This window comes from Haliotis cracherodii, unplaced genomic scaffold, assembly GCF_022045235.1.
Source record: "Haliotis cracherodii isolate W230 unplaced genomic scaffold, xgHalCrac1.p SCAF_14, whole genome shotgun sequence".
Lineage (NCBI taxonomy): Eukaryota > Metazoa > Mollusca > Gastropoda > Lepetellida > Haliotidae > Haliotis > Haliotis cracherodii.
Window position 1 is genome coordinate 7,255,827 of NW_027266269.1, and position 15,439 is coordinate 7,271,265.

Consider the following 15,439-nt stretch of genomic DNA (forward strand, 5'->3'; position numbering starts at 1 on the left):
AGGTGTGGTGAGGTGAGGTGAGGTGTGGTGAGGTGAGGTGAGGTGAGGTGAGGTGAGGTGAGGTGAGGTGAGGTGAGGTGAGGTGTGGTGAGGTGAGGTGAGGTGAGGTGAGGTGTGGTGAGGTGTGGTGTGGTGTGGTGAGGTGTGGTGAGGTGAGGTGAGGTGTGGTGAGGTGAGGTGCAGTGAGGTGTGCTGAGGTGAGGTGAGGTGAGGTGAGGTGAGGTGTGGTGAGGTGAGGTGAGGTGTGGTGAGGTGAGGTGAGGTGAGGTGAGGTGAGGTGAGGTGAAGTGAGGTAAGGTGAGGTGTGCTGAGGTGAGGTGAGGTGAGGTGAGGTGAGGTGAGGTGAGGTGAGGTGAGCTGGTACTTGTTGTTACCCTGCCTTGTGCTTGGCACATGGACTGGTCGGCTCGGTATACTGTGATATGGAGGTGGGCATCCATGTCAAACTGCCGCATGCTATCAGTTGTTTGCACAGTAGACTCAATGAAGGTCCGAGGGATGCGATTAACATAGACTAGACACATCACACCTGCATAATGAAGAGTGATGTCTCACTGCACAAGCCTGTAATCTCCTCCTCTGTGAAACAGCTACTACATCATGAAACAAGACACTGACAGGAATGCCACACATTACTCACAGCAGATGGACATGAAGCCTGTATTATATGTTAATGTCTGCTGTACTGCCAGAAATATATCATATTACCGCCAGCTGAGACTGGTGTAGTGTGTGTGAATGATAGTCTGGGAGCTGTATGACACACTGCTTCAGCACACACTGCTTCATTACACACTGCTTCACCACACACTGCTTCACAACACACTGCTTCATCACTCACTGCTTCATCACACACTGCTTCATCACTCACTGCTTCATCACTCACTGCTTCATCACTCACTGCTTCACCACACACTGCTTCACAACACACTGCTTCACAACACACTGCTTCATCACTCACTGCTTCACCACAAACTGCTTCACAACACACTGCTTCATCACTCACTGCTTCATCACACACTGCTTCACCACACACTGCTTCACAACACACTGCTTCATCACTCACTGCTTCATCACACACTGCTTCATCACTCACTGCTTCACCACACACTGCTTCACCACTCACTGCTTCACCACACACTGCTTCATCACTCACTGCTTCATCACTCACTGCTTCATCACACACTGCTTCATCACTCACTGCTTCACCACACTGCTTCACAACACACTGCTTCATCACTCACTGCTTCATCACACACTGCTTCATCACTCACTGCTTCACCACACACTGCTTCACCCCACACTGCTTCACCACACACTGCTTCATCACTCACTGCTTCAGCACACACTGCTTCACCACACACTGCTTCACCACACACTGCTTCACCACACACTGCTTCATCACACACTGCTTCACAACACACTGCTTCATCACACACTGCTTCACCACACACTGCTTCACCATACACTGCTTCACCACACACTGCTTCAGCACACACTGCTTCAGCACACACTGCTTCACCACACACTGATTCATCACTCACTGCTTCACCACTCACTGCTTCCACACACTGCTTCCACACACTGCTTCCACACACTGCTTCACAACACTGCTTCCACGCACACTGTCGGAGTCTGCTGAAACACTACATCCTCCCAGCAGACTGACCAGAGCCTGAGGTAGTAGCACTGGACTCATACTGTCACTTTATCTGTATAGGAACTGACCTGATAACGTCCTGGTCTTCCTCTGTCTCATGTAATGGTTTTACATCCAACACAATTTTGTGTCATGACCCATTTAAAGGAACACAATTGGAAGCACTGAGAAACTCCTATAACTGTGTGGTTGTTGTGACCTTGAGAACAGGTGAGGTGAGGTGAAATTGGGTTTAACTTCGATTCCAAGATTATTGCACTTATATAGCGACGTGTATGTGTGTGTGTGTGTGGCTGCTTGTACTAGTCCAGACTGATGCCGATTTATAGTGCTAGCTGACTGAGATACCATGCCGCAGTTTAACATGAATACCCCACTCAGACACAGTATACTGACTCCGAGCCGACCAGTCCTTGTTTTAGCCCCTTAATGCCGAGCGCCAGACAGGGTAACAACTTTTAACGTCTTTTGATATGACGCGGTTGGGGATCAAACCCCGGACCTTCCGCTCTCCGGGCGGACGCTCTACCATTAGACCATGGAGGCGGTGCTTGAGAAGAGAAACTCTATCTCAAGTTTGTCATCATCATCATCATCATCATCATCATCATGTTACAGTCTTACTGTGTGTTACAATGTTATATGGTGTGTGTGGGTGTGTTTGTTTGTCTGTGTCCGTGTGTTCATCTGTGACTGTGGGTCTGTCACTAGTGTTAGAGTAACTTTGTCTCTGTTTGTATGTGTGTGTGTCTCTCTCTCTATGTGTGTGTGTGTGTCTATGTGGTTTTGTCTGTGTGAATGTGTGTGTGTGTGTCTGTTGTCTGAATCTGTGTGTTTTAGTCTCTGTGAGTGTCTGTGTTTTAGTCTCTGTGTGTGTCTGTGTTTTAGTCTCTGTGAGTGTCTGTGTTTTAGTCTCTGTGAGTGTCTGTGTTTTAGTCTATGTGAGTGTCTGTGTTTTAGTCTCTGTGAGTGTCTGTGTTTTAGTCTCCGTGAGTGTCTGTGTGAATGTGTGTGTGTGTGTCTGTTGTCTGAATCTGTGTGTTTTAGTCTCTGTGAGTGTCTGTGTTTTAGTCTCTGTGTGTGTCTGTGTTTTAGTCTCTGTGTGTGTCTGTGTTTTAGTCTCTGTGAGTGTCTGTGTTTTAGTCTCTGTGAGTGTCTGTGTTTTAGTCTCTGTGTGTGTCTATGTGTTTTTGTCTGCATGTCTGTGAATGTGTCTGTGTCTACATCTGAGTCTATGTGTCTTATGAATCTGTGTCTGTGTGTGTGTCCATGTGTTTTTGCCTGTGTGTGTGTGTGAATGTGTATGTCTGTCCATGTGTCTGAGTCTGTCTGTCTGTCTGTATCTGACCCGTGAAGATTCCGGGGTAGAATAGGTCTTCAGCAACCCACGTTTGCCGTAAAAGGCGACTATGCTTGTTGTAAAAGGCGACTAACAGGGTCGGGTGGTCAGGCTCGCTGACTTGGTTGATCTCCACAATATGATGTGCACCATTCAGAACAGACAGTCATCCATCACAATAAAAAAAACATCATGATGGACAATTTCATTATATTGATTTTTACTAATATAGCTCAAAATAAAAAGATGACCAATCATCCACAACAAAAGCTTGTAATTCCACTCACAAGGAACAATGTTCCCTGAAAAGAACAAAACTGCAATCATATGTCATAAGTTCTACAGTTTTAGAACAGAATGTCTTTGTTTTTCATCTCTGACATTTTCAGTACCACGACAAAAAGTGTGAATTATTTCGGTTCTCCTCTTATGATACAACATAATTAACAAGGTCTTTACTAGGATTAATTAGCTGAGCAGCTGAATCCAATTTACACAGCATTACATTAATAAAATGGCAAATTGACAAATTGTTCAAATCATAAATCAGATTAAGAGCAGCTATTTCATTGTGAACTGTCTCAAGGAAAATAGCACATCAAACAACTCATTACTTGGCTATATTAAAGTGAAAATTACAATTCTGTACAAGACTTATGGGCAATTAGCAGCAAGATCCTAGTTACAACTTGGTCTTCAGCAACCCATGCTTGTCTCCCATGAAGATCTGGGTAACAATTTGTCTTCAGCAACCAACGTTTGTCCACCATGAAGATCTGGGTAACGATTGGTCTTCAGCAACCCACGCTTGTCCACCATAAAGATCTGGGTAACAAATGGTCTTCAGCATCCCATGCTTGTCTCCCATGAAGATCTGGGTAACAATTGGTCTTCAGCAACCCATGCTTGTCCCCCATGAAGATCTGGGTAACGATTGGTCTTCAGCAACACATGCTTGTTTCTCCTATCAAGATCTGGGTAACAATTGGTCTTCAGCAACCCATGCTTGTCCCCCATGAAGATCTGGGTAACGATTGGTCTTCAGCAACCCATGTTTGTCCCCCATGAAGATTTGGGTAACAATTGGTCTTCAGCAACCCATGCTTGTCCACCGTGAAGATTTGGGTAACAATTGGTCTTCAGCTACCGACGCTTGTCCCCCGAGAAGATCTGGGTAACAATTCGTCTTCAGCAACCCATGTTTGCCCCCCGTGAAGATCTGGTTTAGAATTGTGATATTTCAGCTATATGGAGGTGGTCAGTAAATAATCAAATCTGGACCCATTGATAAAAAGTTGCCTCTCAGGGCTCGATTTAGCAACATAAAACTTGCACCAGTGCAAACTATTATTGTAAATGCAACCTAATATCAAATCAAATAAAAATTCAAAACTGTGTCTGACACAATCAAACACAATCAACAGCCCTGCCTGTTATGACAAACATGTATTGCTGAAGCTTAATTCTAACCCAAATGACCTGTGAAGATCCAGGTTAGAATATGTCTTCAGCAACCCATGCTTGTCACAAAAGGAGACTGTGCTTGTCGAAAGCGGCGACTAACGGGATCGTATGGTCAGGTTCGCTGACTTGGTTGATTCATGTCATTATATCCCAATTGCGTAAATCGATGCTCATGATATCAATCACTGCATTGTCTGGTCCAGACTCGATTATTTACAGGCCGCCGTCATATAGCTGGAATATTGCTGAGAGCAGTATCAAATCAAAACCAAACAAACAAAGCAATTGCTTGGACAGAGGCTGACGTTATCGATCACAGGATTGTCAGGACCAGACTCCATCTATGTACAGACCGCCGTCATATAGCTGCAATATTGCTGAGTGCGGCGTTAAACAACAAACAAAGAAACAAACAAACAAATCTAACCCAAATCTTCACATGGAGTCCAAGGTATTTATCACAACACAAAGGAGTTGCAATACCCTGGATAACTGGTGGTGGTGAAATAACAGACTCGCATCTTCATCCCAACAGCAACAACTCCAGGGGATGGTCCCTCAGCCTCACATTAACGCACAATAAGCTAAGCTGCGAGAGTGACGCAAATGCATTTCAGATCAGGCCAGTAATAGAATTATATCTGTAACTTTGTCAGCACTGATGTGATAAGAGCTGCGTAATCCGTGCGATGCCCACATGGTGAGTCTCGATGCAACGTAATGAGGGTATGTCTCTGTCTTCAAGAACAGCAGGTGTTATCTCGTTATTCCCTTCCGTTATATAATCCATTATTTCCTAATTTATCATGAATTTGTTATTCCTTCCGTTATATAATCCATTATTCCCTTCTGTTATGTAATCTGTTATACCCAATCCGTTACTTCCTTCCATTAAGTAATCCGTTTTTTCTTTCTGTGATGTAATACTTTATTCCCTTCTTTCATGTAATCCGTTATTTCCCTTCTGTTATGCCATCAGCTATTCCCTTCCGTTAATCCCTCTGTTATGTAATCCATTATTCCCTTCCGTTATCCCCTTCCATTATGCAATCCGTTATTCCCTTCCGTTATGTAATCCGTTATTTCCTTCCGTTATGCAATCCCTTATTCCCTTCCGTTATGTAATCCGTTATTCCCTTCCGTTACGTAACCCGTTATATAATCTGTTTTTCCCTTCCGTTATGTAAATCCGATATATAATCTGTAATTCCATATTGTAGTGTAATCCGTGTAATCCTCCCACCAGCACCATCTGGATCTCTTCTCTTCATGTGACGGCGACCGAGTGTGTTTCTGTATCTCAAATATCATACATAAGAAAAAAACTGTGTACTATGCAAGCCTTTGATCAAGTGACTGGTCTGTGTCTTTAAATATTTTGCAGGGATAAAAATGTTTTCTGTTTTCAAGTGTGCACTGCCGCACTCATAAAGTGTGCCCATGGAAGTGAAGTGCCGACAAGAATATTTTTTATCCATGCTGGAATTTCATTTCAACATGAGCTAGGCTATAAGCAGCTGTACTTTAGAAAGTTTGCAAAGTTGAGATTGGTAAAAAATTTCCAATTTCTGAAACCCGTTTATTTCGTGAATCATACAGTATTTTCCACTTGGATAAAGTCTGATATTTAGAGTTTCATATTGTCTGTGGAAAATTTCTTTTGTACTCAATCTCATTAAAATCAGATCTTAGTTCTGCTAAACAAAGATCTGAGAACATCCCTTACAGTTCACGTCAGACCGACCTTGCGTGAACTTTCAACGACAAATTGAATGACTGACAAGAAGTCGACATTAGCCAATCAGAAGAAGGCTCTCTCGTGCTTTATAGCACTAATCTTAAATTGGCAACTACGCTTCGAAACATATTTTGACAACTTCTCAATTAAATATTTACAACCTGAATAAAAGAACATTCTGGAATGGTGAAAAGGATTTCGTGGATTCAGTCGTAAAGCCCATAACTTTGTTCGGAATACTCTGTGTTAAAGTTTTCGAGGTTGCATGATTAGAAATTACATTCCGACTGTCACTTCCATGATCTGGTAAGTGACGTTCTGATTGGTCAGATGAAAAGTCGTTCTGACGTGACCCTCAGATCTTTGTTTAGCGGTAGCGAGAAGTAAGATCTGATTTGAATGAGATTGTTTTGTACTATTCTACATATTTCCTCTCAACAGGTATTACTTGACAAGCACCACATCAGCAGCCATGTGTGATGGAGATGCAGACAATTGACACTGTCCATTGACAGACATGAGTGACCAAGACTGACATACAACTGTCCACCAACAGACAATGGATGACCACTTCTGTCCAGCGACAATCGAAACTGATTACATTTATGTCGTGTAACACAATCCTGTCTACAAGCTGCCCAGGGGATCGTCCAACTGCTCCTCAATTACAGAATCCTACAGAGACAGTGACACAGCATTTGTTTCACCAGCAAGTTATCATCGATAAGCTTTGTCCCTTGTGGATTCACTTATATGTGAGGTATGGTCTTATCTCAATCAATATGTGAAGCATGGTCTTATCTCAATCAATATGTGAGGCATGGTTTTATCTCAATCAATATGTGAGGCATGGTCTTATCTCAATCAATATGTGAGGTATGGTCTTATCTCAATCAATATGTGAGGCATGGTCTTATCTCTATCAATATGTGAAGCATGGTCTTATCTCAATCAATATGTGAGGTATGGTCTTATCTCAATCAATATGTGAAGCATGGTCTTATCTCAATCAATATGTGAGGTATGGTCTTATCTCAATCAATATGTGAGGCATGGTCTTATCTCAATCAATATGTGAGGTATGGTCTTATCTCAATCAATATGTGAAGCATGGTCTTATCTCAATCAGTATGTGAGGCATGGTCTTATCTCAATCAGTATGTGAGGCATGGTCTTATCTCAATCAATATGTTGGCATGGTCTTATCTCAATCAATATGTGAGGCATGGTCTTATCTCAATCAATATGTGAGGCATGGTCTTTTCTCAATCAATATGTGAGGCATAGTCTTATCTCAATCAATATGTGAGGCATGGTCTTATCTCAATCAATATGTGAGGCATAGTCTTGTCTCAATCAATATGTGAGGCATGGTCTTATCTCAATCAATATGTGAGGCATAGGCTCATCTCAATCAATATGTGAAGCATGGTCTTATCTCAATCAATATGTGAAGCATGGTCTTATCTCTATCAATATGTGAGGCATGGTCTTATCTCAATCAATATGTGAGGCATGGTCTTATCTCTATCAATATGTGAGGCATGGTCTTATCTCTATCAATATGTGAGGCATGGTCTTATCTCAATCAATATGTGAACCATGGTCTTATCTCAATCAGTATGAGGCATGGTCTTATCTCAATTAATATGTGAGGCATAGGCTCATCTCAATCAATATGTGAGGCATGGTCTTATCTCAATCAATATGTGAGGCATGGTTTTATCTCAATCAATATGTGAGGCATGGTCTTATCTCAATCAATATGTGAGACATGGTCTTATCTCAATCAATATGGGAGGCATGGTCTTATCTCAATCAATATGTGAGGCATAGTCTTATCTCAATCAATATGTGAGGCATGGTCTTATCTCAATCAATATGTGAGGCATGGTCTTATCTCAATCAATATGTGAGACATGGTCTTATCTCAATCAATATGTGAGGCATGGTCTTATCTCAATCAATATGTGAGGCATAGGCTCATCTCAATCAATATGTGAAGCATGGTCTTATCTCAATCAATATGTGAAGCATGGTCTTATCTCTATCAATATGTGAGGCATGGTCTTATCTCAATCAATATGTGAGGCATGGTCTTATCTCTATCAATATGTGAGGCATGGTCTTATCTCTATCAATATGTGAGGCATGGTCTTATCTCAATCAATATGTGAACCATGGTCTTATCTCAATCAGTATGAGGCATGGTCTTATCTCAATTAATATGTGAGGCATAGGCTCATCTCAATCAATATGTGAGGCATGGTCTTATCTCAATCAATATGTGAGGCATGGTTTTATCTCAATCAATATGTGAGGCATGGTCTTATCTCAATCAATATGTGAGACATGGTCTTATCTCAATCAATATGGGAGGCATGGTCTTATCTCAATCAATATGTGAGGCATAGTCTTATCTCAATCAATATGTGAGGCATGGTCTTATCTCAATCAATATGTGAGGCATGGTCTTATCTCAATCAATATGTGAGACATGGTCTTATCTCAATCAATATGTGAGGCATGGTCTTATCTCAATCAATATGTGAGGCATAGTCTTATCTCAATCAATATGTGAGGCATGGTCTTATCTCAATCAATATGTGAAGCATGGTCTTATCTCAATCAATATGTGAGGCATGGTCTTATCTCAATCAATATGTGAAGCATGGTCTTATCTCAATCAACATGTGAGGCATGGTCTTATCTCAATCAATATGTGAGGCATGGTCTTATCTCTATCAATATGTGAAGCATGGTCTTATCTCAATCAATATGTGAAGCATGGTCTTATCTCAATCAATATGTGAGGCATGGTCTTATCTCAATCAATATGTGAAGCATGGTCTTATCTCAATCAGTATGTGAGGCATGGTCTTATCTCGATCAGTATGTGAAGCATGGGTACATCTTACACAATATGATTCATGAACACACAATGCCATTTAAGGAGTGGTCAAATGTAACAAATGTTATATTTGGGATAACACTTTCTTAGTAAAGTACAGATTCTCAAACTTTTTTGGGTTGAGTCCCATTCAGAATTCAAACCCACACTGCCAGAGTGAGGCACCTAATCACCAGCACACAAAGTCAGCGATCTAACCCACTCAGCACCTAGGGTTTCCACAAATATGTAACTGGAAATCTAGATCACATACTTTAAGTACCCCTCTGACAAGTGTAAATTGGCACGGCTCCCATGGCTGAAAACTATGAACACACAATGCCATACAGAGAGTGGTCAAATGTAAGAAATGTTATATTTGGGATAACATTGTCTTTCTGCGAGACTCATTCAGCAGACAAACTGACACAGGTTAACAGTGATTTTACAGGTGCCTCCATCCCTCGAAGATAACAGCTCAGCACCAAATAAAATAAAACTCCTTTGTAGCAATGGAGTGCACCTCGCACCCTCCATATCATTACTTACAGCTTAATTACTCCTGGCAAATGTAGACGCTGAAAAATGTTGTACTTTAGATGTATGTTAAGTGGAGCTGAAATAAAACACTAAAGTAAAGGTGTTCCATCTATTGTGATGCTGTGTCAAGGAAGGTATAATATACAGTAGGGCTGGGACAGGTAACTCGGGAACTTGGGTTTGTTTGTCTGTTTGTTTGTTTGTTTGTTGTTAAACGCCGCAGTCAGCAATATTCCAGCTATATGACGGCGGTCTGTAAATAATCAAGTCTGGACCACAGAATCCAGTGATTGACATCATGAGCAGCGAACCACGCAATTGGGATCGATGACATGCATCAACCAAGTCAGCGAGCCTGACCACCCGATCCCGTTAGTCGCCTCCTACGACAAGCATAGTCACCTTTTACGGCAAGCATGGGTTGCTGAAGACCTATTATACCCCGGATCTTCATGGGTCGGGTACTTGGTTACTGAGTAGGAACCGGGTACCCACAGTTCTACCCGGACCCGTGGTTAGTCACGTGATATATTGTTTAATGACAAAAAGTATCTAAAACTCTATGTTTGAACTACAAGTCACTAATGTTCGCAGTTCTTCCTGACTACTTCACCAATTCCTTCTGACTTTTATATGTTTGAATAAAAATATAACTTCAGTCAACTTGTATACACCATATCATTTCATACATGTATCTAAACACATTTTACCAGAGCCACAAACTTTTCCCAATCGAACAGTTTGTACCTACCTCTTGAGAGCTACAGCGGGTACCGGGTAGGGTCATGTAATAGGGGGGTGGGTACCCGGGTAGTAAATTCGGACTCGTCCCAGCCCTACTATACACATTAACATATAAATAAATGATTGAATGAATCCTAAGTTCAACACAGAGTGACCAGTGAAGATCCGGGTTAGAAAAGGTCTTCAGCAACCAATGCTTGCCATAGGAGACGTTAAAAGATGGTACTTGTTGTTACCCTGTCTGGCGCTCGGCATTAAAGGGCTAAAACAAGGACTGGTTGGCTCGGAGTCAGTATACTGTGTCTAAGTGGGGTATTCATGTTAAACTGCGGCATGGTATCTCAGTGTGCTAGCACTGTAAATCGGCATCAGTCTGGACACACACACATGCATGCACGTCGCTAAATAAGTGCAATAATCTTAGACGCGATGTTAAACCCCATTTCACCTCACCCATTAGTCGTCTCTAACAACAAGCATGGGTCACTGAAGACCATTCTAACCCGGATATTCAAGAATGAGGTGACAGCAAGGATATATGTAATATCACTTACTTTAAAAACTTGAGGTCGCCAATTTCAGTCATGGTTGAGATGCTTCTGTTGAATAGGATTCCACGGCTCACTGACTTCAGCGTCGACAGCAAAACAGCTGTAGTTCTCATCTGTTATTTCCCTTCAGGATATGTGTGCTGAATCTGAAATAATTGCTTACCATGGAAACATGAAACTAATCAGCCGCGTGGATTAAACGATTGAATGCAAACACTAAATATGACACTGTAAATATGTTGGGACACAATCAATTGATATTTACACTAAGCGTGCCATGATAATCTTATACAAAGAAAAACACAAGCAGTGACACTGCATGATTCTAACAGTTCACTTCTTTTTGTTTAAGACTGTTCCAGCTATATGACGCCGGTCTGTAAAAAATGGAATCTGGAACAGACAATTCAGTGATTGACATCATGAGCATCGATATACGCAATTGGGATATGATGACATGCATCAACCAAGTCAGTGAGGCTGACCACCCGATCCCGTTAGTCGCCTTTTACGACAAGCATAGTTGCCTTTTCGGCAGGCATGGGTTGCTGAAGACCTATTCTACCCCGGAATCTTCGTGACTTGTGAAATGGTAGTTACGCTTAGCATGCTTATGTGGTGGAACATTGACATGAATGATAGATGGTTTGTGTGTAGATATTTCGTTAATCAAGTCATGCATCACTGTTGTGAGTTTATGAGACATGATGCTCACTTGGGGCAGCTCATGAATAGATGAAAATTAGAAGTGAAATGAAACGGCATATTTACCAATTAATGTATTTAAAAAATATCTTGGTTCTTTGGTTCAAAAATACCCAGTTGACTGGACCCAAGATATATCAAAATATTGAATACCAAAATAAAATTAACAGTATTCCAGTTATATCACGGCGTGTGGGAAGGAAAGCCCGAAGTGATGCAGGTCTCAGACATTTACCACTTCGGTGAAACCCACGAGCACGGGTATGGTGCTGACAAACCTAGAAACATAATCGGGGCGAACCGGGATTTGAACCCACAATCATAGGTTTCTGGCATGTCCAAGGGACGCAACTAAATTGGGCCACCAAAATAAAAACTATCAACGTGAATGATAACATGTGAGTAGAAATACTCAATGGCTTCAAAATAATTCTGCAGCCCTCATAATATCAGCGACTGGAATGAGTTTGATCGACAGCAACACATCCCTCTGTTGATATACATAAACAAACCATTGCGGAAACATGTTTGTTTGTTTGTTTGTTTGTTGTTAGTTTCATGGATTTATCTTGACCTGCTCAGAGGCCAATATATAGCCCAAGTCTGCAGCAAATGTCAGAAACAACTATAAATTGGAATTAAATATTTTCCAGTTCATGCTGTTATGGTTAAAAATAATGTCATGTCTTTGTGTGTGGGGGGACTTGTGTATCAATGATAACAGGACCAATATAGAAGAAGAGGCTTTAATGCTGGGTTTAACATAATTGCATCGAATGCGATGTTAAAATTCAATGTTAAAATACCTCTGAAATTTAGAAAAAGAGAACTAAAAAATATCCCAACTTTGAACAAATGTTGAATAGCGATCCTCCCAATTTCACTTAGTTTGCAATCTTAGATAAATCCCCAACAAAGTACTCAGCAATATTCCAGCTATATGACGATGGTCTGTAAATAATAAAACCTGGACCAGACAATCCAACGATTGACATCATGATCATCGATCTACGCAATTTGGAAACAATGTCAAGCATCAACCCTGTGAGCAAGCCTGGCCACCAGATCCATTTAAACACCTCTTGTGACATAGGTTTGTGGGGACCTATATTCGTACCAAAAATCCCCAGAGGTGGAAATATATGTTAAGTGTGTGTTGTTGAATTATATCCGGACATATGGGGGCCTCCTTGTGTCAGATGGATACCGCAACTGTATACAGGGTCCTACCACCTGACCCATGAAGATTACGGGGTAAAATAGGTCTTCAGCAACCCATGCTAGCTGTAAAAGGTGACTATGCTTGTCGTAAAAGGCGACTAGCGGGATCGGGTGGTCAGGCTCGCTGACTTGGTTGATGCATGTCATCGATCCCAATTGTGTGGATCAATGCTCATGATTTTAATCACTGGATTGTCTGGTCCAGACTTGATTATTTACAGACCGCCGTCATATAGCTGGAATATTGCTGAGTGCGGCGTTAAACAACAAACCAAAATCCTACCACAGGTAGATTCTACATACCCCATCTTTTCCCATGATATTAATCGAGAACTCACGTTTCAAAATCAGACTATCAATTTCTCCCTTTAAGGCCACCTACTGCAGTAGCCGATGTTGAGAAAAAACACGACACTGAAGTTATTCATTGCAGCTAATACCAGGTTTAGTAACAACACTATACGCTTTGTAGTTTTAACTTCCTTTACTCACTTTAAGCTGAAACTGTTTTAAGAGGCCTAACATGGTGCTGTCAGATCACAATTATTCACAATGGCCTTTCGATGTGTTAAATGCAAGAAGAATGTCAGAAAAAAAACATGCTGTATCCTGTGATAACTGTGTGTAGGTGGAACCGGACTTTCTGTGGCCAGTTGTAGAGAAATTTGCCGGGACTGAAGAAGACTTCCCTTTCCGATGTTTGACATGGGGGTGTCACGATAAATCGAAATATCGATATATTGCTATTAGGAAGCACTTAAAGTGAATCAAATGATTGTTAAATCAGTTTCCAATCAATAGTATCCATTTCAGTAAGGAATATCGATAGTTTCGATTGTATTTACCATATCAATAAAATACATGCAATGCTTTACAAATTTGTTTTTCTTTTGATCATGAGTGGTAGTAATTTACACATGAAGTTTCTTTTTCTTAAGTTTTTAGGGTAAAGAAAAAACAAATCAGTCATATCTCAAACTTTACTTTTTATTTGTTGTAATGGTTATCACATTCAAAGGAAACTTCAGTTCCAAGTTCAGTTCGCAATAGTTTCTTTCAATATCAATAGTTATCGCAATAGTGATTTCCAGACCAAAGGTCACCCCAAGTTTGAGATGTGTAGATATATTTATATTTTATAAAAGTTTTGTGCTAAATAACTGTTGAGTATTTATTTGCTAGTGCCACATTTAAAGGAACACTAATCACTGGCTTCTCCCCGGCTGTCTAACAATGCCCGCTAGCTATAATTCCTCTTGTTGATCAATGTAACAACACTCCCCTATACTATCAACAAAAGTGACAAATCCAGGTCTAATTAGCGCAGCACAGGTTATGATCTAGTCGAGATTTCATCCGTGTATCCACAGGGAAAAACAATAACAAAGTCAACAACCCGACACAGTGAATTGTCAGACATCAGTGCCCATTTACTGTGAATTATGTTTGTGATGTTCTGATTTATTTGTATACAGGTTTATCAATAAGCTGAAAGCTTAAATTTCGCTAAGGATAATGAAGAGTTATCTTATCTTATACTGCTGGAATAATTGCGTAATGACGGTGACCTGTATATTTGCTTATTTGTTGTTTAACGCCATACTCAGCAATATTCCAGATATATGACGGCGGTCTGTCAATAATCGAGTGTGGACCAGACAATGGAGTGATCGACATCATAAGCATCGATCCACGCAATTGGGATACGATGACATGCATCAACCAAGTCAGCGAGCCTGACCACCCGATCCCGTTAGTCGCCTTTTACGACGAGCTTGGACCAGATAATTCAGTGATTGATTTTATGAACAGCATCGGGACACAATGACACGCCATCAACCACAAAATTTAGTCACCGACCCTGATCTCACGGTTTATATAAAACGGGCTTGCAATTTCATGAAGCACTTGCTCCGACCACACCCATCAAGGTTGCATGCACACTTTCCGTTTTGAGGGTAAACTTCTATCAACAGTGCACGAAAACTGTATCACCTGGCTGACGGTCAAGTTCATCTGCAGCTATTTCACTATATTCAGAGTGACAGCTTAAACCAAGCTTTCCGTAGATATGATAATGTGTGATTGAAAACATGTACTTTAATATTTCCTGACAATTTCATTCACAAATTTGCTAATCACCTCGGTTGCAGTAGATGTTCCGAACTTCCAATGTTGTCAGCACGTAAATCTCGATAAGCAGCGACACCTAGCGGGAATTCCCTTGTAACGTAGACTTGCGAGGGCTGTTTTCGCCGGAGGTTGGGTAAACAGCTAAATGAAAAATAACTCACTTAGCTAGTTTGGAATTTGTGAAAATCCCTCAGAATAGATAAGCACCTTGGCGGAATAATTAACTAAAATTGAAATGAGTCAGGATGAGGTCCCTTTTTGGTAAACTTGGACAGTTTGAAAAACTTGTATGAAATTTCGAGACACGTAAAATCATGTCTAGCACCATGAAAAAATACCACTCAAAAGACCCGTTTCTGTATGATACAGTCTCACCGGCCCACCCTCCCCTATAATACATATATCGGTCCCCCCTTACCATGAAAGATGGATATCACACATGCTTATAGTTGCT

At 41.1% G+C, this 15,439-nt stretch overlaps 1 protein-coding gene across 1 annotated transcript in view; it reads right to left on the reverse strand.

Moving 5' to 3' along the window:
• The window catches only part of LOC139460991 (NAD(P)H-hydrate epimerase-like), a 276,986-nt gene extending 261,937 nt beyond the window's left edge, over positions 1 to 15,049 (reverse strand). The window contains exons 1-2 of the mRNA XM_071242456.1: positions 14,995 to 15,049; positions 10,930 to 11,072 (exon numbers count right to left, since the gene is read on the reverse strand). Coding sequence (XP_071098557.1) covers positions 10,930 to 11,039 — 110 coding nt within the window. The 5' untranslated portion in view covers positions 11,040 to 11,072; positions 14,995 to 15,049. The remainder of the gene's footprint in view (positions 1 to 10,929; positions 11,073 to 14,994) is intronic.
• Between the last annotated feature and the right edge of the window lie 390 nt (positions 15,050 to 15,439).